General features: G+C 39.0%; 1 protein-coding gene across 5 annotated transcripts in view; it reads left to right on the plus strand.

Annotated features, from left to right (window-relative positions):
• Window positions 1-1973: 1973 nt before the first annotated feature.
• Window positions 1974-24792, plus strand: part of CCDC198 (coiled-coil domain containing 198) — a 32188-nt gene continuing 9369 nt past the window's right edge. The window contains exons 1-4 of one of the 5 annotated variants that reach the window (XM_068526053.1): window positions 1974-2196; window positions 4575-4657; window positions 23031-23117; window positions 24259-24360. In XM_068526053.1, the coding sequence (XP_068382154.1) occupies window positions 1974-2196; window positions 4575-4657; window positions 23031-23117; window positions 24259-24360 (495 nt within the window). Of the gene's footprint in view, window positions 2197-4574; window positions 4705-22997; window positions 23118-24258; window positions 24361-24792 lie in introns of those variants that run through there. The other 4 variants (XM_068526128.1, XM_068526212.1, XM_068526262.1 and 1 more) reach the window with 4 other exon arrangements.

Here is a 24792-nt window from a genome sequence, read left to right on the forward strand (position 1 = left end):
TAACTCCATAGGTGAGATTAACTTCTCCTTTTCCTCTTTTAATGAAATTGAAATTATTTTTCTCTATCACTCTTAAAAAACCCTTTTAGCACATGATGACTTTTTAAATAATAGATCTTAAGCATTGTTTGTTTTCCCAGTTAAATAGGCCCAATTAATTTACCCTTCCCTCACTGGTCTTTTCCATACTTAGGTATAAACTCCTTTAGACAGGAATACGGCTATTTTAATGGATTCTGACCAATGGGTGATAAGGACTATCCTATTACATGTAGCACTACTTCCTCAGGAGGACAAGTGTACTGGCTAATGTTTACTTCAAGCTTGCTGTGTGTCAGGTACTATTCTAAGAGCTATAAGTGGAATTAATTGATTCATTCCTCATTAAGTGTCTTTATTAACCCCATTTTACAGATGAGAAAATTCAGGCATGGAATGGTTAAGTAATCTGCACAAGTTTCAAAGCTTGGAAGTGGCTAGTGATAAATGGAAAAAAATGTGGTATAAATCTTCATTTCTTTCATTGTTTCCTCAACAACTACCCAACTTCCTCTACAGAGGCTCATATTCTCTACAGATACGTCTCTTGAAATTAAATAACGATAAGGCAAAAAATGAGAACTGAATCTTTCTCACTGGTCCAGATCCATGAAGTCCACAGTTTCCAGTATAATTTCTAGTTCATTTGTCAGTTTGCAATACTTTCGCCTGCCCTTAGAAATACTTAAACTAATTGTATCCAAAAATAAACCTGACTAGATATTGTTCAAGTATTTTAATCTTTATAATTAAACTAGTCTCTAGTTAGCAGAGGTAGTTTTGTTTGCAGATACTATTAATATATGATTATTTCTTACAAGTCTTTCTGCCACAGAGAAAATTGTGTGTAAAATGCAAAGGGAATAAGTAGGAGAAAATTAAACTCAGGCTTCGTTTTAGAAGACCTCTATTGGCTTACAAGAATTTCCAAACCCATATTAGCATCTTAGAAAATGAATTTTACAAAAGTGAAAAATAAATTTCTTTCAACTTCTCTCTATCCCTGTATGGATATGATGAAAACATAAGCAATCTGTGGTCATGAACAATTAGAACTTGAAAGTGAGTTCTAAGTATCAATATAAAGAATAAAATAAAAATCACCCATAATCCCAACATTCAAAAATCACTGCTCAACATTTCAGCACATTGCTTTTCAGTCTTTTTTTTTTTTTTTCAATTTTTTTAAACATAGTAAATAGGCTATCTTTGAATAGGCTATCTTTGAGTTTTACTTGAACTATTTATTCAAGAAGTTTGTCCCCTCATCCCCAGGAAAAAAGTGCTATTGTCTCCCTGCCCTCCTGTAATGTATTCATTTCCTTCAAAGGCAATTCATATTATTGACAGAAAAATTATTTTAGCTACTCTGCTGTTTCCTTTCCTATTTGGAAGATAAATTCTTCAATTAAGATTAAAGATTAACAAAGCCCTAGATGATTAGTTCCTGTCATTTCCAAAGATGACTTAGCTCTTCTCAGTTGGTAATTCTTACAGATGATGTTTAAAGGTACGCACAATGAAAGGGTCCAATTTAAGACCAATGAAAGGGTCTAATTTAAGACCTCTGAACCCTTGCTCTCCATCTCTGTTAATGGCCTTCCTGGTGTTAGGGATTTGTTTAATGATCAATAGTGGTTTCTCTTCCTACCACTGAGTCTTTCAGAAAGTAGCATAACCAAGTCAATGTTTAACTGGATTCTTTGGGTCTGAAATGGCAAAGTAGGAGTTGAAGGGCAGTCTCCATGGAAACCAGCCTCCCAGGAAGTGGCCACAGTGTTAGTGTGTAGTGAAATAAAGCTACACAGATGTTTTGAAGGAAACGACTGCTTTAGAGCTGGGTTAACTTCGGAAATCCCTTGATGAAAACAAGCCATATTAAAGGCCCCAAACCACTAACCTCATGGTTTTACACTGAGTGTTTTTAATGTGAAATGGGCCTGAGCCACTCTAAGGCTCACCCAAGGGTGACCAAGGTAGCACCTTTGCAAAACAAAGAGGAAGAGACTCCCTCAGCCGCCCCTGTGGACTTTGTATTCACTGAGAATCCAGAAGAAAAGAGTTCATATTCATTTGCAAGACTGCAGGAACGGAATAAAGCTTTGGAAGGGCAGTTGCCACCTCTAAGAGAGACCTGTTATGGAAGATATTCTGCAGGTAAATGTAAAACCCAGCATGAGATTTGTGGATTTGGGCCAAGGAGCGCTATTGATAGATTTACCTGACTGTCTATCTCTATAATCTCTGAAAGTTTCTAAATTACTGAAATATAAGAGAACATCCTTCAAAGGGAGACAATGTTTGTCAGTTGTAAGTATTTTGGGCACATTAGAATAGGTGTGTAAACTGTGTACTAAGGGCTTTTCACATGAGAAGGAAAAGATCATTTTGTGTCAGCTTGGTTTATAGTGCTTTGGATGTTTATACCTAGCTTTGCCAGGCAATTAAAATTCTATAGATAAAGATGTGATAATTAGGACAATCATATGTTTCAGTTAGATTCTAAATTTAAATCATTCTCTTCAGTACTGTTTCCTGCATCAGGCTTTGTTGTTTTGAAAGCAGTACTTTAGGAGTGAATCCACTGTGATGTGAATTTGGAAACCACCCCAAACTGAATTGATTTACTGCAGTACAGATGAGAGGATGGGGCACCCTCTCCCCAGGCCCTCATTCTTCATGGTCATACGCAAAATTAAGAGAATTTTTCCTATTATGATTGGAAGCTCTGAGCCAGAAGTGGCTATAAATTCTCCTGGGATATTTTACAAGACATAGAACGTTTTATGACAAGCATGCTGATACTTAAACAGATGATACTTAAACTGATGTTCTAACTTGGGAAGAGATACATGCATATATATATATATATATATATATATATATGTACATGTTATATATATATACACACACACACATATATATGCATGTTGTTTTTTCTTTTCTTCGCATTCTGGATTATTAACACAAATAAGTTCCCATTATTGGCCATAAAGCCATATATTCCCTTTCAGCACCTAGTAGATCTTACCTAGAATGATTTTCATGGCTACTTTCTACAGAACTGACAACATTTGACTGGTTCTATATGGTCCTTTTTTTTTTTTTTTAATGTTTTCAACTTCCTAAGCATGCAAGTAGGAATATTCCTCTTAGTTTCATTGAATAATTCCTTTTTTACCCAAACCTTCCATCTAGAGTTTTAAGATTTTGGTAACTGACAGGTAAAAGCTGGTTCTAACGTGTTAAGAGTCCCAACTGGGAAATGTTCTTATTTTTGAAATTGCAAAATCTCATTAAAAATAAATAACAACGGATGGTAAGCACTCTGAACACTATTTTCAAGGGGCCCATATTCTAACCCCAGCTCCACCAAATACCAAATAGTATGACTTTGGGCAAGTTACTTCTTCAATTTTCTTCACCTATAAATCAGGGGTAAAAGTAACACAGCCTATGCCATTTCAGCAGTATCAAATTAAATAACGGGGTGATATTACTCAAATCATGGCATAAAAGTAAGTAGTCGCATTGCTGAAAAAAATTTTGCTGAAAATGTTTACATTTTTAAATCCAACATGTTTTTGGTCTTGCTCAATATACTGGCATCTCTTGAAAGAAAATAAGGACATAGAGAAGTTCTTAAGGTGATCATTCAAATGTCTTAAAGATAGAAACACATAATTACCCATGGATTTTTCCATTTAAAATGCAAAGTGGCACTATAGGATAGTCTACACAACAATCTAGAAATCAGAATGCTTCCAGATTGTTAAGAGGAAAGGACAAGAACATCATTCATGTAGCATTGGTCATGGTAGTAGTCCCAAGGGCCGAGGATAATCAAACTGAAAAATGAAATCCATATGGATCTCCTGAACTTCTCTGTTTCCTAATGAGGCTTAACTCTGTAGCCCTGGGTTATTTTATCAGGAAAGAATACTGATATGTTGTATTATAGTAGCAACTTGTGGGAATTCATTTCCCTAGTTGGGGGGACTATTTAATTGGGAACATTCAATGCTAAACATTGCATACTCCTATTACACACTCAAGCTCCATTTCTTTATCATCTCTCTGTCTAATACCTATCCATCTATTTATCTATTTTATCTGAAAAGAGAACTTATTTTCATTTCTTAAAGCTGTATGTTTTCGGATTTCCTATTTATTTGGGGAGATTTCATGAAATTAAAACAAATCAATAAGTTTTTATTTTCCAAGCTAAATTCTATGTCTGAATAACACTTACACTCAATACGTTGTTAATTGTGCAGCTCTTCTTCTAAATATTAATCTGGGGAGGAAATGATGAAAGCAGAAATTAAGTCCTGTGTCTAGGCTAATATTTCATCATTTGCAGTTATGTAGGGCCCCTGCTTTATGTGTTTCATTTCCACATTCAACCTATCGGTTAGACATACAGAAATGAAGATACAAAATTGTGTTATCAAAGTCTAATAACTAATGACCAGTCTAATTTAATAGTAAATTGTTTTTAATGATTTGTTTTTGTTTCTCTCCAACCCTTCAAGGACCGAGGGCCATGTATTTTGACATCCCACTGGAACAGGGAGAAACAAGTATTATTAAAAGGCATCCACCCCGAAGACTTCAAGTAAGATGCATTTAAAAGGCTTCATAAGGAATTTCTTGGATTTAATGGTAACATCCCTTTTTAACTATAATCATAGAAGAGGGATATTGACAATGACTAAGCTAATGAGAATGACAGTGTTGTTAAAGAGAATGTTGTCAATGCAAAAACCATACTTCTTTAGGATTTCCTTTTGTAATGATTTCACTTTTAAGACCACCACCAAAAGAAGGAAGTATAGTACTAAAGACATAAACATAATGGGGCACAGAGGACCTGAATCTTGCACTTATTAGTTGGATGACTGTAGGGAAATCACTGTAATAAATAACAGTAACAACCACTACTACTATTCAGTTACCACCTATTACAAGTCTGATACACTCTAAGCAACAATGATCTACATCATTCATTTAATCCTCATACCCCTCTATGAGAAAGGAAGCATTATCTTTGTTTTATACATGTGCTTCAGAGATTAAGTAACTTGCCCAAGGACAACAGGAGCCACATATCAACCAGGCCTCCAAAGCCTGTGCTCTTAACCATCGGCATAGATGATCTCAACAGCCCTTCTACCCCTAACTTTTCATCGTTCTAAATGTTAACTAGTTGTCTAAACTGAGGACATTGGATTTCAAGGCAGCAAAGCAAGAGCTTTAAATACATTCACCTTAATAAATATTTAATGAATTCCCTGTAGAGAACTATAAATTTTAAGAACTCTCATCCTAGAAGGGGAAAGAGATCTGAGTGGGTCCTTAAAACTGAGCATCAGCTAAAAGGAAGGTTTGGGGCTCTCTTGTGAGCAGGATCTACCACTGATACTTGAAAAAGGGAATTGGAACTAAACCCCACCTGCTACACAACTCACCCAGGTGTCTGGACTAATCCCAGGGGTATTTGAGCTCATCTGTTGGGGATTATTTCTTTTAACGTTGGTTTTTATTTACCTGTCTTCTCCAGAAGCTCACAATCATTATTTGAAGTGATTATATCTTTTGGTCACACAGAAAAAGTATCTTTTCCCAAAATATTAGAAACCTCAAAATATTGCTTAGTTACTGGAAAATAAAGTGTAATTCTATCAAATTGATATATAATTTTTAAATTTTTGAGCATATCTCTAGCTAAAGTGGCAATTTTAAAAATTTACGTTTTATTCCTAAATCAAAGGTATCCTTTCAAAGGAGCTCGTTTAATATATATTCCTGTGAAGACTCTAAGCCGAATAACTCAAATAGAAGATATTACTATAACCAGTGAAAAATATCCATGTACCAGCCTATAGTTCACAAAGTACTTTTTTATATCTGTCAACCCAGAATAAGCTAAAGTCAGGCTTTGATTCTCTCAAGTCAATCAAACTCAAAAAGAGAAATTTGGTATTTCAGAGTCAAAGACTGCATTCCCCACATCCCAGCCAACCACCTTAAAAATGAAGAATCAAGATGAATTATTTGAGCATAAAAACATCTAATTCAGTGTTACATATTTAGTCACTAACACTTAATATGTATCCCTCAAAAGTTTATGAATAAAGGAATGAATGAACAGATGAATGAATGAGACCCATTATCCCTGGTGGGAAAAAAAAATCAAAGTGAGCTCCCTGCTATTTCAGACCTGCAGCATCACTGTATTAGAAGTCAAATGGACTAGCCAAAGCAACCAATGCGATAAATTATAAGGCTATAGGAGTGTTTTAAGGAACTCAAAAGCTGGGAGGCATCTAGACTTCAGGGAAGAGCTATGTCTTGGAACCTGAAAGGCAGAAGAACTCTCTCTGTGCATTTGCTTTAATCTCTCCTTGCAGGTCGACTTTCTCTGGTCCTCAAGACCGCTTGGTGAAATATGGCCACCTTGAATTTGCATCTTATAATTCCAGCCAAACAGACTAGTCTGGCCCTCTTGGGTCTAATTCAAAATTCCTGGGAGAAAAGATGCTATTGGCTCAGTTTTGCTCATGATTCTAGCTCTGTTCCAATGAGCTATGACCAGAGAATATGCTCATGCAGTAGAAATGTGGGCAGGGAAGCCCCCCACCCCCAGCCACCAAATGTCACTCCCCACCAACTGCCACTCCCCATAGATTCTAGAAGCAGCTCCCAGAGAAGAGGGAAATCACTGGGAACTTGGCAGACACTCCCAAAGATATAAACTATAATTATCTTCACAAATGAGGCTCAGCACATTTTCTACCACAAATGGATTTTTGAGAGAATAATAAATGCTGGGTTCCCATGACACGCTAATTAATAGCCTAACCTCTGCCAAAGAAAATTCTAAAAGTATTTTTAATTATTAAACCAAATCTAATTGCATCCTAAATAATTTGAGTTTCATATTTGGCACACTCCACTTCCTGAACATCTACTCAAGTAAACAGCAGGTCATGAACTAAGGTTCTCCAACTCAGAGTGGCTAAGATCTGAGAAGCTCTGCCAGGGAACTCTGAATCAAATGTACTTGCCCCATGTTGAAGAGTTGATCATCACCGTCCCTTCTGGGTGATTCACCTTCTCATCCAACCATCTCAGGTCCAGCTTAAGGTGGAGATGGTCCCCCACTCCCACCGCACCCCACGTATAGAGTTTCCTCAGGTCATCTCCTTGGATGACTCCCTCATCTCCAAAGATTTTCTTAAAGCTCATTTTCCCTATAAGGCTTATATGACAGCCTATTGACAACTGTAGCCCTTAATCTGGCACTCCTGATTCCCTTGACCCTTCACTGTCTTTTCTCTGGAGCGCTTATTTCCATCTAACACACCAAGCAATTTGCTTATGTGTTAAGTTCATTGTGTGTTTTTTTTACTGCCTGCACCTCCCACACTCCACCTCAATGCTAGAATATAATCTTCACAGGGGCAGGGATTTTTGTCTGTCATCTTCACTAATATCCAAGTGTCTAGAACAGTAGCTGGCACATAAAGGGTGATCACTAAGTATGTGTTAATCAGTGTTGAAAGAATGAATGGAGAGAAGAGAAAGATGAGCGTAAAGACGGCTGGTGAGGGATAAGGAGAGTGATTCCGACCTGAATGATTTCATTATACTCTTTGAGGTATTAGACGATTTGTCACAAACTTATTCTCTTTCCTTACCTATTCTAATCCTTTGCCCGTTTTCTATGATCTCTTTCTTTATGATCTGTGACAGTTCTTTATATATTTTAGATGTAGTCCTTTGTTAGTTATATGTGTTGCAAGTATCTTCGATCTATGGTTTGCCTTTTCATTTTGTTGTGTGTATGTGTGTGTGTGTACACAAAGAGTTTAATGTTGTCAGATTTCTCAATCTTAATCTTTATGTTTTGTATCTCATATTTTGTCAAGGAAATTTTTTAATTCCCCAAGTTCATAAAGATATCCTTATTTATTTCTAAAATTTGTAATCTTTAATTTAGATCCTAATCCATCTTAAGTTCATTTGTATGCAGGTGTGAAATTGGAATCTAATTTTACATTTTTTCCATTTGATTAATCTATTGCCCCAGAACTCTTTATGGAATCATCCATTGTGACCACTGATTTGAAATGTTACTTCTGTCACGTATCCAATATCCAGATCTTAATGAGTCTGTTTCTGAGCTCTCTCTTCTGTTGCACTGGCCTACTTGTGTATCCACAGGAATTCCATCCTGTCCTAATTATGTACCTTTAAGCTAAGTCTTAATATCTAGTTTGGCAAGTCCCTTCACCTTATTCTTCTTCAGAATTGTCTTTGCTATTTACAGTCCTTTGCTCTTCCATGTAAAGTTTGGATCTTCTTGTCAAGTTCCACAAAAAAACCTTGTCAGTATTCTGACTGGAATGCATTAATAGATTAATTTGGGGAAAATTAACCAAGTTTACAATACTGAGTCTTTTAAACCATGAACATGACGTAAATCTCCATTTAGCCACATTTTCTTTTAGATCTTTCAATAATGTTTCATAATTTCTCCACAGGGGCCTTGTGTGGTATATTTTTAGGTTTGTTTCTCGATACCTGTATCAGTCAGGGTTCAACCAGAGAAACAGAACCTATAGAAGGAGACATATATTAAGAGACATTGCAAGGAATTGGTTACATGACGGTGGAGGTGGACTGGCAAGGCAAGTTTGAAATCATAGGACAGGCCGTCAGGAAGGGCAGACTGGAACTGTAGGGCAGGAGGTGAAGCTGCTGTCCACAAGAAGAATTTCCTCTTCTTCTGGAAAACCTCAGCTTTGCTCTTACGGCCTTTCAGTTGATTGAATCATGCCCACCCAGATTATCTAAAATAATCTTCCTGACTTAAAGTCAACTGATTATTGGCTTCAATCACATCTACAAAAGAATTTCACAGCAACACCTAGGTTAGTGTTTGAATAACTGGACACCGTAGCCTAGCCAAGTTGACACATACAACTGGCCACCAAAATATCTCATTTGGTTTTTTCATCCTACTATGAATGAGGTATTTTTCCCATTTAATTTTCTAAATGATTATTACTGGTGAATAAGAAAGCTAATAATTTTTGTGGGGACTTCCCTGGTGGCGCAGTGGTTAAGAATCACCTGCCAATGCAGGGGACACAGGTTCAATCCCTGGTCTGGGAAGATCCCACGTGCCGCAGAGCAACTAAGCCCGTGCGCCACAACTACTGAGCCTGTGCTCTAGAGCCTGTCAGCCATAACTACTGAACCCACGTGCCACAACTACTGAAGCCCGTGCGCCTAGAGCCTGTGCTCCACAACAAGAGAAGCCACCGCAATGAGAAGCCTGCGCACCTCAACAAAGAGTAGCCCCTGCTCGCCGCAACTGGAGAAAGCCTGCGCGCAGCAACAAAGACCCAACACAGCCAAAAAGAAAAAAGGAAGAAAAAAAAAAAGAAAGCTAATAATTTTTGTGTATTAAATTTTGTGTTCCACAACTTGATTGAAATACCTTGGTAATTCTAATTGTCTATAGATTCTTCCTGACTTTCTATGTAGATAATATCTTCTATAAACAGGAATAATTTCTTCTCTTTCTTCCCAATTGTTCCTTATACTGGTTTTCTTGACTTTTGCATTGACTAAAACTTCCCTTGCAATTTTGAACACAAGCAGTAGTAATGGACATCCTTGCCTTATCTGTGACATTAACGGGACTGGTTCTAAAACGAAATACATTCGCAATAGGATTTTGATAGATGCTCGTCAGAGTCCCGAAAGGAAACAGATGGTACATTCGAATTAGGACAATTCAGGGAAGTTTTCTTTACAGGTAATTGTACCGAGGTTTGGATGAAGGGAACCAGAGGGGGTATTGCAATAACCACTAGTGGCAGTGAGAAGTAGCTATATCTAGGCCAAGGGACTTCTAGAACCTGGAAGGGAAGAGTGAGGTAGAGGGAGCTGCTCTGAGAGGAACAGTGGGACACAGCCAACCCAACACGCCTTGCAGGGAGAGAGATAGAAGAAGAAATATCCTGACCTCATTCTCTTTCTTCTCTCAGATTTCCTACCAGGATTCTTTAGTGGTTTAACCCAATGGGAAGCCAGAAGGCAGGAGAAACTGCTTACTCGTTATAGGCAGAGAACAGGGTAGAGAAATGTGATAAGTGGATCTGAAGAAACAAATGGAAGATATTTGGCACAATGCTGTTTACTAAATTATGGACATTTCTCTCATTTCTCTTATTCCTAGTAGGCTAAGAGTTTTTCCCAGGAATGAGTGTTAAATTTTATTGATGTTTTTCCTCCATCTAGTAAATAATCTATTAAAATGATCTTATGGATTTTCTTTTTAACCAGTTGACCTAATATATCACACTAATAGATTTTATGATGTGAACCATGCTTGCATTCCTGATATAAATCCTACTTGGTCATGAGATACATATATAAATACACTGCTGAATTTTATATGCTTAGGATTTTTATATCTACTGATATTTTCATAAGTGGAGTTGTTCTATAATTTCCCTATGCTGTCTTTTTCCAGTTTTTTTTCTCGAGGTCATACTAGTTTTATAAGAGGAGTTGATTACCTTTCCCTCTTTTCTGTTCTCTAAAACATTTGATTTAACATAGTTCTTATCTGTTCCTTAAAAATCTAATACAACAGGCCTGTGAAACCATCTTTGACCACCTGGAATTTTGGGGAAAGAGAAATTTTCCTGCTTAGTTAATTAGTAAAAGAATGGTTCTTAGTTGATTTAGATATCTTAGAGGTATCTTATTTCTTCCTGATCCAATTATGTTAACTTATATTTCCCAGAAAATTATCCATTTACCTAAGCTTTTAAGTTTATTGTTATAAAGTATAAAGTCTTAGCTTCTTATTCAACTTTTTGATAATGCCTGTAAAACAAATATTCCGGCTTACATTTTGATGCAGCTCTTGGACTGGGGAAAGAGGTGAGAACAACTCAGCCCCTGAGTTTAAACTCAGGCCCCTGTGAGCCTGGCTCTACTTTCCCTTCTTCTATGGAGCATTTTTGAGGTCTCCTTTAGCCTACAGAAATAACTCACAGCCATCAGGAGCCCTAAATGCCTTATGAATCAGCTTCCCCCAAGTTTTCTGTTCCATTTTCTGATCCAGAGAGATATTTTTCTTATATTAAAGCCTGACCACATCTTTTTTGGTTTATGTTTTATTTTTCATTGCTGGATATTTGAATCAAAGAATGTTACTGAAATGTGAACTCACTGCAATGCCTTGACTGGAAATTCTTACTTGGCCTTATGGTTTCTTGCTCCAGTCTGTCTTGGACACCTTTACCTTCTTCTCAGAAACTTAAAAGACACATTCTTAAGTCATGATACCAAACAAACTTTACAGTTCTTCGAATTGCTCCTACCCACCTTTCTCTTCCTGCTAGTAAACAGAAGTAACCATCTCAGATTAGTGGTTGTCACCAGGCTCTGTGCCTTATGCTTGATTTAATCTCCTTTCCTGAATCTCCTAGCTGACACTCCAACTGATTATCCTGACCATTTGTTCTGTTTGAGAAGCCAAATAATCCAGAAATCTTTAGACAAAAAATCATTTTTTATATCATGAAGTAAAAACAGGCATCATTCTACCAATTCTCCAGTAATTCCTCCCATTGTATTCTCCCTGAAGATGATGAAGTGAGGCATCTTGCTTCCCAGGCAGGGAAAAGAAACACTGATATGAACCCAGAATTCTGAGGCAATTTCATTTGACTGGTTTGTTTGGAGATGCCAATTTTCCAACACTTTTTTCTGCAGTGCTTCTCAGGGCAAGTGCAAACGATTTAACCAGGGGATCCTATTTGCAATGTTAGCTACTGCCATCTAGTGCCCTTTGCGGAGGAATGGCATTCTTTAGGTTCTTATCAAAGGCCAGAAAGAAAGTCATTGCCTGGAGAGAGTACTTAAAGATACTTACTACTTAAAAATTATCAGAACTGAAAATGAGGCTGAAAATAGAATCATATATATTTATACTTTCAAAGAAAAAGCTTTCCCTAGAACTTATGGATAGACTATTTTAAATAGCCGAAAATATTTAAATAGCAGGCTTATTCAGACTGAATTTTTCAATAATGCTCCACAAACAAATCCTCCCTGGTCTATTTTGATGTAGCTCCTTTACTGAGTGGAGGGAGTCTGGAGGCCAGTGGACACCACCCTAGGAAATCATCAGAATCCTCTGGAGAGTTTTGAAAAATACATATTCCAAAGAAACAACTGATAAGCTCGACTTCATTAAAATTAAGAACTTCTGTTCTGTGATAGACAATGTCAAGAGAATAAGAAAAGAAGAAGATATACAGATGGCAAGTAATCATATGAAAAGATATTCAACATCATACGTCATTAGGGAATTGCAATTAAAACAACAATGAAATACTACTACACACCTATTAGAATGGCCAAAGTCCAGAACACTGACAACACCAAACGCTGACAAGGATGTGGAACATCAGAAACTCTCATACATTGCTGGTAGGAATGTAAAGTAGTACAGGCACTTTAGAAGACAGTTTGGCAGTTTCTTACAAAACTGAACATATTCTTACCAGACAATCTAGCAATCACTTTTCTTGGTTATCTACCCAAATGAACTGAAAACTCATATCCACACAAAAATCTACACACGAATGTTTATAGCAGCTTTATTCATAATGCCAAAACTTGGAAGCAACCAATATGTCCTTTAGTAGGTGAATGGATAAATAAACTGTGGCATATCCAGACAATGGAATATTACTCAGCAATAAAAAGAATTGAGCTATCAAGCCATGAAAACACATGGAGGAAACACAAATGCATATTGCTAAGTGAAAGAAACCAATCTGAAAAGACTACATAGTATATGATTCCAACTATATGACATTCTGGAAAACGTAAAACTGTGTAGACAGTAAAAATATTAGTGGTTGCCAGGGGTTTGTGGGGAGAGAAAAATGAGTAGGCAGAGCACAGAGGGTTTGGGGGACAGTGAAACTGTCTATATGATGCTACAATGGTGGATATATGTCATTACACATTTGTCCAAACCCAGAGAATGTACAACATCAAGAGTAAGCCTTAATGTAAACCATGGACATTGAGCAATAATGACATGTCAGTGTAGGCTCAATGACTGTAACAAATGTAGCGCTCTAGTCAGGGATGTTGACAGTAGGGAGGTTGTGTGTGTATGGAGATGGGGGTATGAGAACTCTGTACTTTCTGCTCAATTTTGCTGTGAACCTAAATCTCTCTAAAAAATAAATTGTATTAATCAAATATATACATGTAAATATATATAAATATTTATAACACATATAAATACATACATGCATATATATATATTTTTTAACATCTTTATTGGAGTATAATTGCTTTACAATGGTGTGTTAGTTTCTGCTTTATAACAAAGTGAATCAGTTATACATATACATATGTCCCCATATCTCTTCCCTCTTGCATCTCCCTCCCTCCCACCCTCCCTATCCCACCCCTCTAGGTGGTCACAAAGCACCAAGCTAATTTCCCTGTGCTATGCAGCTGCTTCCCACTAGCTATCTATTTTACGTTTGGTTGTGTATATATGTCCATGCCACTCTCTCACTTTGTCCCAGCTTACCCTTCCCCCTCCCTGTATCCTCAAGTCCATTCTCTAGTAGGTTTGTGTCTTTATTCCCATCTTGCCCCTAGGTTCTTCTGAACATTTTCTTTTTTTTTTTTTAGATTCCATACATATGTGTTAGCATACAGTATTTGTTTTTCTCTTTCTGACTTACTTCATTCTGTATGACAGTCTCTAGGTCCATCCAACTCACTACAAATAACTCAGTTTTGTTCCTTTTTATGGCTGAGTAATATTCCATTGTATATATGTGCCACATCTTCTTTATCCATTCATCTGTCGATGGACACTTAGGTTGCTTCCATGTCCTGGCTATTGTAAATAGAGCTGCAATGAACATTTTGGTACATGACTCTTTTTGAATTATGGTTTTCTCAGGGTATATGCCCAGTAGTGGGATTGCTGGGTCATATGGTAGTTCTATTTTTCGTTTTTTAAGGAACCTCCATACTGTTCCCCATAGTGGCTGTATCAATTTACATTCCCACCAACAATACAAGAGGGTTCCCCTTTCTCCACACCCTCTCCAACATTTATTGTTTGTAGATTTTTTGATGCTGGCCATTCCAACTGGTGTGAGGTGATACCTCATTGTAGCTTTGATTTACATTTCCCTAATGATTAGTCATGTTGAACGTCCTTTCATGCGTTTGTTGGCAATCTGTATATTTTCTTTAGAGAAATGTCTGTTGAGGTCTTCTGCCCGTTTTTGGATTGGGTTGCTTGTTTTTTTGATATTGAGCTCCATGAGCTGCTTGTATATTTTGGAGATTAATCCTTTGTCCGTTGCTTCGTTTGCAAATATTTTCTCCCATTCTGAGGGTTGTCTTTTCGTCTTGTTTATGGTTTCCTTTGCTGTGCAAAAGCTTTGAAGTTTCATTAGGTCCCATTTCTTTATTTTTGTTTTTATTTCCATTTCTCTAGGAGGTGGGTCAAAAAGGATCTTGCTGTGATTTATGTCATAGAGTGTTCTGTCTATGTTTTCCTCTAAGAGTTTTATAGTGTCTGGCCTTACATTTAGGTCTTAAATCCATTTTGAGTTTATTTTTGTGTATGGTGTTAGGGAATGTTCTAATTTCATTCTTTTACATGTACCTGTCCAGTTTTCCCAGCACCACTTATTGAAGAGGCTGTCTTTTCTCCACTGTATATGCTTGCCTCCTTTATCAAAGATAAGGTGACCATATGTGCGTGGGTTTATCTCTGGGCTTTCTATCCTGTTCCATTGATCTATGTTTCTGTTTTTGTGCCAGTACCATACTGTCTTGATTACTCTAGCTTTGTAGTATAGTCTGAAGCCAAGGAGCCTGATTCCTCCAGCTCTGTTTTTCCTTCTCAAGATTGCTTTGGCTATTCGGGGTCTTTTGTGTTTCTATACAAATTTAAAAATTTTTTTGCTCTAGTTCTGTGAAAAATGCCATTGGTAGTTTGATAGGGATTGCATTGAATCTGTAGATTGCTTTGGGTAGTATAGTCATTTTCACAATGTTGATTCTTCCAATCCAAGAACATGGTGTATCTCTCCATCTATTTGTATCATCTTTAATTTCTTTCATCAGTGTCTTACAGTTTTCTGCATACAGGTCTTTTGTCTCCTTAGGTAGGTTTATTCCTAGGTATTTTATTCTTTTTGTTGCAAGGGTAAATGAGAGTGTTTCCTTAATTCTCTTTCAGATTTTTTATCATTCGTGTATAGGAATACAAGAGATTTCTGTGCATTAATTTTGTATCCTGCTACTTTACCAGATTCATTGATTAGCTCTAGTAGTTTTCTGGTAGCATCTTTAGGATTCTCTATGTATAGTATGTCATCTGCAAACAGTGACACCCTTACTTCTTCTTTTCTGATTTGGATTCCTTTTATTTCTTTTTCTTCTGATTGCTGCTGCTAAAACTTCCAAAACTGTGTTGAATAATAGTGGTGAGAGTGGGCAACCTTGTCTTGTCCCTGATCTTAGTGGAAATGGTTTCCGTTTTTCACCATTGAGGACGATGTTGGCTGTGGGTTTGCCATATATGGCCTTTATAATGTTGAGGAAAGTTCCCTCTATGCCTACTTTCTGGAGGGTTTTTATCATACATGAGTGTTGAATTTTGTCAAAAGCTTTTTCTGCATCTATTGAGACAATCATATGGTTTTTCTCCTTCAATTTGTTAATATGGTGTATCATATTGATTGATTTCTGTATATTGAAGAATCCTTGCATTCCTGGGATAAACCCCACTTGATCATTGTGGATGATCCTTTTAATGTTCTGTTGGATTCTGTTTCCTAGTATTTTGTTGAGGATTTTTGCATCTATGTTCATCAGTGATATTGGCCTGTAGTTTTCTTTTTTTCTGACACCTTTGTCTGGTTTTGGTATCAGGGTGATGGTGGCCTCATAGAATGAGTTTGGGAGTGTTCCTGCCTCTGCTATATTTTGGAAGCATTTGAGAAGGATAGGTGTTATCTCTTCTCTAAATGTTTGATAAAATTCGCCTGTGAAGCCATCTTGTCCTGGGCTTTTGTTTGTTGGAAGATTTTTCATCACAGTTTCAATTTCAGTGCTTTTGATTGGTCTGTTCATATTTTCTATTTCTTCCTGGTTCAGTCTCAGAAGGTTGTGCTTTTCTAAGAATTTGTCCATTTCTTCCAGGTTGTCCATTTTATTGGCATAGAGTTGCTTGTAGTAATCTCTCATGATCCTTTGTATTTCTGCAGTGTCAGTTGTTACTTCTTTCTCATTTCTAATTCTGTTGATTTGAGTCTTCTCCCTTTTTTCCCTTATGAGTCCGGCTAATGGTTTATCAATTCTGTTTATCTTCTCAAAGAAAGAGCTTTTATTTTTAATGATCTTTGCTATTGTTTACTTCATTTCTTTTTCATTTATTTCTGATCTGATCTTTATGATTTCTTTCCTTCTGCTAATTTTGGGGTTTTTTTGTTTTTCCTTCTCTAATTGCTTTAAGTGTAAGGTTAGGTTGTTTATTTGAGATTATTCTTGTTTCTTGAGGTAGGACTGTATTGCTATAAACTTCCCTCTTAGAACTGCTTTTGCTGCATCTCATAGGTTTTGAGTTGTCGTGTTTTCATTGCCATTTGTTTCTAGTTATTTTTTGATTTCCTCTTTGATTTCTTCAGTGATCTCTTGGTTATTTAGTAGCGTATTTTTTAGCCTCCATGTGTTTGTATTTTTTACAGTTTTTTTTTTAATTAATTAAGTTATTTTTTCTGGCTGCATTGGGTCTTCGTTGCTGCATGCAGGCTTTTCTCTAGTTGTGGTGGGTGGGGGCTACTCTTTGTTGCAGTGCGTGGGCTTCTCATTGTGGTGGCTTCTCTTGTTGCAGAGCACGGGTTCTAGGTGTGCAGGTTTCAGTAGTTGTGGCTTGCGGGCTCTAGAGCGTAGGCTCAGTAGTCGTGGTGCACGGGCTTAGTTGTGCCACAGCATGTGGGGTTTTCTCCGATCAGTGCTTGAACCTGTGTCCCCTTCATTGGCAGGCAGATTCTCAACCACTGTGCCACTAGGGAAGCCCCGTTTTTACAGCTTTTTTCCTATAATTGATATGTAGTTTCATAGCGTTGTGGTCTTAAAAGATCCTTGATATGATGTCAATTTTCTTAACTTTACCAAGGCTTGATTTGTGACCCAAGATATGATCTATCCTGGAGAATGTTCCATGAGCACTTGAGAAGAAAGTGTATTCCATTGTTTTTGGATGGAATGTCCTATAAATATCAATTAAATCCATCTTGTTTAATGTGTCATTTAAAGCTTGTGTTTCCTTATTTATTTCCATTTTTGTTGATCTGTCCATTCTGAAAGTGGGGTGTTAAAGTCCCCTACTATTATGGTGTTACTGTCGATTTCCCCTTTTATGGCTGTTAGCATTTGCCTTATGTATTGAGGTGCTCCTATGTTGGGTACATAAATATTCACAATTGTTTTATCTTCTTCTTGGATTGATGCCTTGATCATTATGTAGTGTCCTTGTCTCTTGTAATAGTCTTTATTTTAAAGTCTATTTTGTCTGATATGAGAATTGCTACTCCAGCTTTCTTCAGATTTCCATTTGCATAGAATATCTTATTCCACCTTTCACTTTCAGTCTGTATGTGTCTCTAGGTCTGAAGTGGGTCTCTTGTAGACAGCATATATATGGATCTTGTTTTTGTATCCATTCAGCCAGTCTGTGTCTTTTGGTTGGGGCATTTAATCCATTTACATTCAAGATTATTATCAATATGTATGTTCCTATTACCATTTTCTTAATTGTTTTGGGTTTGTTTTTGTGGGTCTTTTTCTTCTCTTGTGCTTCCTGCCTAGAGAAGTTCCTTTAGCATTTCTTGTTAAGCTGATTTTGTGGTGCTGAATTCTCTTAGCTTTTGCTTGTCTGTAAAGCTTTTAATTTCTCCATCAAATCTGAATGAGATCCTTGCTGGGTAGAGTAATCTTGGTTGTAGGTTTTTCCCTTTCATCACTTTAAATATATCCTGCCACTCCCTTCTGGCTTGCAGAGTTTCTGCTGAAAGATCAGCTGTTAACCTTATGGGGATTTCCTTGTATGTTATTTGTTGCTTTTCCCTTGCTGCTTTTAATATTTTTTCTTTGTATTTAATTTGTGGAAGTTTGATTAATATGTGTCTCGGCATGTTTCTCCTTGGATTTATCCTGTATGGGACTCTCTGCACTTCCTGGATTTGATTGACCACTTCATTTCCCATATTAGGTAAGTTTTCAACTATAATCTCTTCAAATATTTTCTGAGTCCCTTTCTTTTTCTCTTCTTCTTCTGGGACCCCTATAATTCAAATGTTGGTGCATTAAATGTTGTCCCAGAGGTCTCTGAGACTGTCCTCAATTCTCTTCATTCTTTTTTCTTTATTCTGCTCTGCAGTAGTTATTTCCACTAGTTTATCTTCCAGGTCACTTACCTATTCTTCTGCCTCAGTTATTCTGCTATTGATTCCTTCTAGAGAATTTTTAATTTCATTTATTGTGTTGTTCATCATTGTTTGTTTGCTCTTTCATTCTTCTAGGACCTTGTTTAACATTTCTTGTATTTTCTCCATTCTATTTCCAAGATTTTGGATCATCTTTACTATCATTACTCTGAATTCTTTTTCAGGTAGACTGCCTATTTCCTCTTCATTTATTTGGTCTGGTGGGTTTTTACCTTGCTCCTTCATCTGCTGCGTATTTCTCTGTCTTCTCATTTTGCTTAACTTACTGTGTATGGGGTCTCCTTTTCGCAGGCTGCACATTCTTAATCCCGTTGTTTTTGGTGTCTGCCCCCAGTGGGTAAGGTTGGTTCAGTGGCTTGTGTAGGCTTCCTGGTGGACTGGTGCCTGTGTTCTGATGGATGATGCTGGATTTTTTCTTTCTGGTGGGCAGGACCGCGTCTAGTGGTGTGTTTTGGTTTGTCTGTGAACTTATTATGATTTTAGGCAGCCTCTCTGCTAATGGGTGGGGTTGTGTTCCTGTCTTGCTAGTTGTTTGGCATAGGGTGTTCAACACTGTAGCTTGCTGGTCATTGAGTGGATCTGGGTCTTAGTGTTGAGACCGAGATCTCTGGGAGATCTCTCGCTGATTGATATTACGTGGAGCCAGGAGGTCTCTGGTGGTCCAGTGTCCTGAACTTGGCTCTCCCACCTCAGAGGCTCAGGCCTGACAGCCGGCCGGAGGGAGCACCAAGACCCTGTCAACCACACGGCTGCTAGTGTTGGAGGGTCTCCTGCAGAGGCGGGGGATGGCTGTGGCTCACTGCAGGGACAAGGACACTGGCAGCAGAAGTTCTGGGAAGTACTCCTTGGCATGAGCCCTCCCGGAGTCCACCATTAGCCTCAAGAACGAGCCTGTAGCTTCCAGTGCTGGATCACCTCAGGCCAAACAACCCTGTATTTTTTATATACATATATTCCCTCCTGCCAGGACATATCCCAGACCTATTGAATCTCAATCCCCAATGAATAGCCTAGGAATTTTTTTTTTAATTCCAGGAGATTCTGACGATAAACCAGGTTTAGAAACAAGTATGGAGAAAGGAACATGGGATTTGGAAGTGGACAGACCTGAGTTTGAATCCCAGAATCAACACTTTCTAGCTCTGCAAACTTGCACAACTCATTAACTCCTGTGAAACAGAGAATCACCATAATTATACACAGGGTTCACGTGGGGATTGAATGACATATTGTGAGCATGGCATGATGGACGGCAGTGGCTGCAAAGGCATATGGGCCTAATCACCAGAAAGGACCAAATCTTGAACCAAGTCCAGGGGGTGGCACAAACACTTCCTTGTTCTCTCCTCAACTCGAAATCCCCCTCAGTCATTGCTGAGTCTTCCTCCCATAGGTTCCTGCATACCCCTTCCCCTTGGTCTCCCTCCCCCTTCCTTTTCTTCTCCATTCCTTCAGGGTTCTGACTTGATCAGCGGCTGCTTCCTGTGCCAGCAGATGTCATTTACCCTGCACCTTTAGGTTCTGCAGAGTTGAGAGACAGGACAACAAACAAACCTCTTTCTAGCTAGTATTAATTACCTCTCATTACCTCATTGCTAAGTTATTATGTTTAAAAAAAAAAAAAATCCCTCACTTCCTCACCTGAGGTGAGAACGGGACGGAGAACCACTTCCTTCCACAAATGCAAATGGCCTGGCACATCTAACACAGAGATGAGTTCTTCCCTCTTTGTCTCTCCTTCCCATCTCCACATACTTTGCCTTTCTTTCCTTCCTTGTCAGCTCAGCTTTGGGCTGCTCTACCAGAAAGGACTGCTGGCTGTTCTCCCTAGAACAGCTCAGGCCCAGCCCAGGGACCAGGAAATTGTTCTACAGGGAAGGAGCAGGAGGCCCCAGTCATGCTCCCCCTTATGAGCGCTGGATGCTCGGCAGCCATTTTCCATGGTCTCTCCCTCTCTTTTCACTCTGGTCACCTTGAAGACCAAACTGGCTTCCAGGCCTACCCCTTGATAAGGCAACCAATCAGACTACAACGGAAAATACTTTCAAAATAAATTAGGATTTGCTTGTAGTGTTGGACTAAGGTGGGTGTGGTGCTGACACTGGTTTCTGTGGCATGGTGTCCTCCTTGTTTTCCTCCCGCTTCTGAAGCAATCCTTCCTCCATCTCCTTGGCCAGCCCATCCCCGCCCACCAGCTCTCAGTGAAGGAGCATCCTTGACTCTGCTCTTCTCACTCTGGACCTCATTCATCCTATGGTTTCAGTTATTCTCTACCCAGGGATGATTCCCAAGCATGCATCTTCAGCACAGACCTCCCCTCTACATTCCACCCAAACGTGGCCCTCTTCCAGGATTCCCCATCTCAGTAAATGACGGCACTATCCATCCCTTATATCTCGGTGTCATTTGGACATGTCACTCTCCTTCAATAACCATCACGAATCTTGCTTGGTCTGTTCTAAACATTTGTAGAGCCCATCAATTTCCCCCCCATGAGTCCCCAGCCCATCATCTTTGTCTTCCTAAGTGCTCACCCACATCCATAATTGCTCTTCTTCAGTATAGTTCCCACACTGCAGCTCGAGTGATCATTTTTTTAAGCAAATGTAGTCATATACCTACTCAGCTAAACATGTGTCGATGGCTGCCTCCTCCTCTTAGGAAGACAACGTCTTCATGATGCCCCATCAGGCCCTTCATGAGCTGGTCCCTGCCTACCTCTCCAGCCCCATGTGAGCCACTCTTCCTCTCACTCTCAACTGCAGCCAACTGACTTCTTGCAGTTCCTTCAAGAGATCATTCTCTCTCCTGCCTTGGGGCTATTGCCCATGTGATTCCCTCTGCCTGGAACTCCTCAGTCCCCTGAAAACTCCCAACCTTCCAACGGCTGCTAAAAATTTACTTCCTCAGGAAACTTTCTTGGACTGCCTCCTGACCCTTTTCTCCCTTGAATTAGTTTTCTAGGGCTGTGGTAACAGAGTATAATAACTGTGTGGCTTAAAAGAATAGAAATGTATCGTCTCACAGTTCTAGAAGCTACAAGTCCAAAGTCAAGGTGTTGGCAGGGATGGTTCCTTCTGAGGGCTATGTGGAAGAATCTGTCCCATGCCTGTCTCTTAGCTTCTGGTGGTTTGTTGACAATCTTTGGCATTCCTGGACATGTGAAAGCATCACCCCAATTGCTGCCTTTATCTTCACGTGGTATTCTCCCTGTGTGCATGTCTGCATCCAAACTTCCCCTTTTTATAAAGATACCAGACATATTGGATTGAGGGTCCACCCTATTCCAGTATGACCTCATCTTAACTAATTATATCTGCAAGGATCCTATTTCCCAATAAGGTCGCACTCTGAGGTACTGGGGGGAGGTGTTTTAGGGCTTCAACATATGAATTTGGGGGGAACATAATCCAATTCATAAAACCCCTCATTTCCAAGGTGGAGTCCTCCAGTTATATCTTGTCATAGTCTTACCTTGCAGACTTTTTCTTCAAAGCCCCAATCGCAGTTTGTAATTATTCATCAAATAATCACACAAGCAAAAGTGTACTTGTTTCCCCATAGATCGTAAGCCCCAAGAGGGACCATGCCCATTTTTGTTGAGCATTGCATCCCAATGCCTGGCTGGTAGCAGTCATTCAATAAGTAATCACTGAGTGAACAAATAAATTCAGGTCCCTGATTGCATGTCAATGTGAAGAGACCAGCCCTTGTCTCCCAAGCCTACTCAGCCACTTCCTAGTGCTCTAAATTAAGTCATCTAAGGCAGGTAGAGCTGGGGGCAATCACTAGTTCATCAACTGCTGCCTAGTCTTAGTGACCGCTTGAAACTTCAGCATCACCTCCCCGATAAAGCCAAGGCCCTGCTGGAAAAATCCATGTCTAAGATTTGTTAGCACACTGCACTTTCATTGTCAATGTGCCTCATAAGCACCAGTGATTATTACTGAGGAGGCTGAGGGAGCTTCTCTGGAGAGCTTAAAAATAGGTTACTTCCCTAAGGACCAGAATAGTTTAGCTAGGTGGTTAAGGGATAAATAAAGTAAAGGAGCTTCCTGGCACCTCTTTCATCTCTAATATTCTAAGACCCTTGTTGCTTGATAACTGTGGACATAGTCCCTCAATGCAGACAGAAAATGATTCTTAATCCTTTAACTCTCTGACCAATATTTAGATCAATGAGTCACTGGCAACAGTGCAAGAGAACACTGAAGAACCCAGAGAGGTCAAAAAGTCTTTCACACAGATACAGCTGTAATCCTGTCGAAACTGCCTTCCCTGTGTGCTCTCATGAATACGTGCAGAGTGTTAAGATAGTTTAATATCTGGCTTTTATGTTTCATCATCTCATGGCATGAGGAATGTTGAATACTCTAAATGTTGGACTTCCAGAAGCTTGAACCCATTGACCTGCCACAAGTAATTACTTCTGAAAGGCTCCTGAGCCAGCAAGAAGCTGGGAGGACTCACAAAGCCAAGGTGAGCGGCAGCAAAACCTGGAGGGGGTGGGGAACTGGGGGGCTGGCCATCCTTTTCCTGTACTCCCCACACAGAAGACCTCAAAGGCAAAGAGAGCTATTAAGTCATTCAGAGCTAGAACTTTCCAAAGCTATCCATTCTCTTCTGGGCCTGCTTCCAACTGGCGATTACTCTTGCCTCTCAGATGAACTCTGAGCCCTTCTCTGCTGCCTGGTGAAAACAGGGAGATGTAGATGAGAGAGAGGAATTTTATGTGGAAATTGGTGATTCTAGAAGTGTTCAAATTTGTGAACACTTTCCTCCCCTGATTCATTTCAGAGTCATCTAGACGCTGCCATCCACAGATGACTGAGTTGATAAGAAATGTCCAGGTACTTTTAGATCCTCAAGGTCATGTCTGTGATACTGACAGTGCCCATAGAGATGGGCCCCTCCCTGAGGCTCATATCAGCCACCACAGTCGATGTTCACAGGGCAACAGAACAGGGATCACTGAACACATTTGGCTGCAGGTCCCTTCCCCTTCCTGGTCACGGCAAGTGATGAATGAGGGTATATTCACCCCTGGCTGCCCTCATTAACTGTTCACATTGTCCCACTGGAGTTTATGATACACCAGAGGAGATCACCCAAGTCACAAATAATCAATTTTAAATCCTTCCTAAACTGCAGTGTACCAGGGCTTATAGTGGAATATGGGAGGAAACCCTACAGAAATAGGTTGGCCCCCCTCTAGTTTCATAGCCAGACAATTACTCAATGACAAGAAGCAGGAAGAGGGAAGCAGGTCTCATCAAATCAGAACACATTTCTGGGAAGACAGTTAAAGCAGCTGTTGACATGGGAAGTGATATCTTGTCAAAATGAGATATGGAAACATATTTCCATTCAAGGTTTGCAAAACTCTACAGGAACCTTAAAAACGATATGATACACATAGCAAATTGCCACTTCATTCACTGATAGCTTCACTAAGAACTGGTCGGGAAGCTGCAATGGTCCACCTCTGACGGCACAAGAGATCTCTATGGATTATGACTGATGATTAAGATCTCACTCTGTTCCAAAAAGGATATCAAGTTGTGGATTGCAGAGTCAGTAACTAATTACCCCATGCTAACAAGTGTGTCATTTTTCATAGCAGGAACTGGAAAAGAAGATGCAAACTCTAATGTATCCTTCTGGGAAAAGACAATATTTACATAAGATGCAAGTGCTGGAAATGAACCGTAAAAGACAAGAGGTAAATATGAGAAGAAGAGGGTCATATTTACCAAATGTACTCTACATAATCACTGCCCTGGCACATGAATATAGTTAAGCATTCATCTCCAGTCTTTACCTATCATTTTAAATTTAGTCATTGGAGCCGAAGTTTCAACTACTGAGGTTGAGAAGAAGCAGGAAGATCCCTTCTGCTACCAACTCTGTTGAGTCTTTTCTCTGTCTTCCATCCTCTCAAAGATGTATCCATGTCTCAAGTCTCCCTTTTTTTAACTGTTGCTTCTATGACATTCTGGCTCCAGCAGGAAAATGAGGTTAATTTTTCTTGGTTTAGTAAAAAGGAAGAGGGGGGTGAGTTGGTCCGTATTTTGATACCTAGGCATCTCTCTATAATTTAAGCCATAGAATCATTTTATAAGCAAGATCTCTTGTAACAAACCCCTTTACAGTA

Source organism: Eschrichtius robustus, chromosome 1 (genome assembly GCF_028021215.1).
Source record: "Eschrichtius robustus isolate mEscRob2 chromosome 1, mEscRob2.pri, whole genome shotgun sequence".
NCBI lineage: Eukaryota > Metazoa > Chordata > Mammalia > Artiodactyla > Eschrichtiidae > Eschrichtius > Eschrichtius robustus.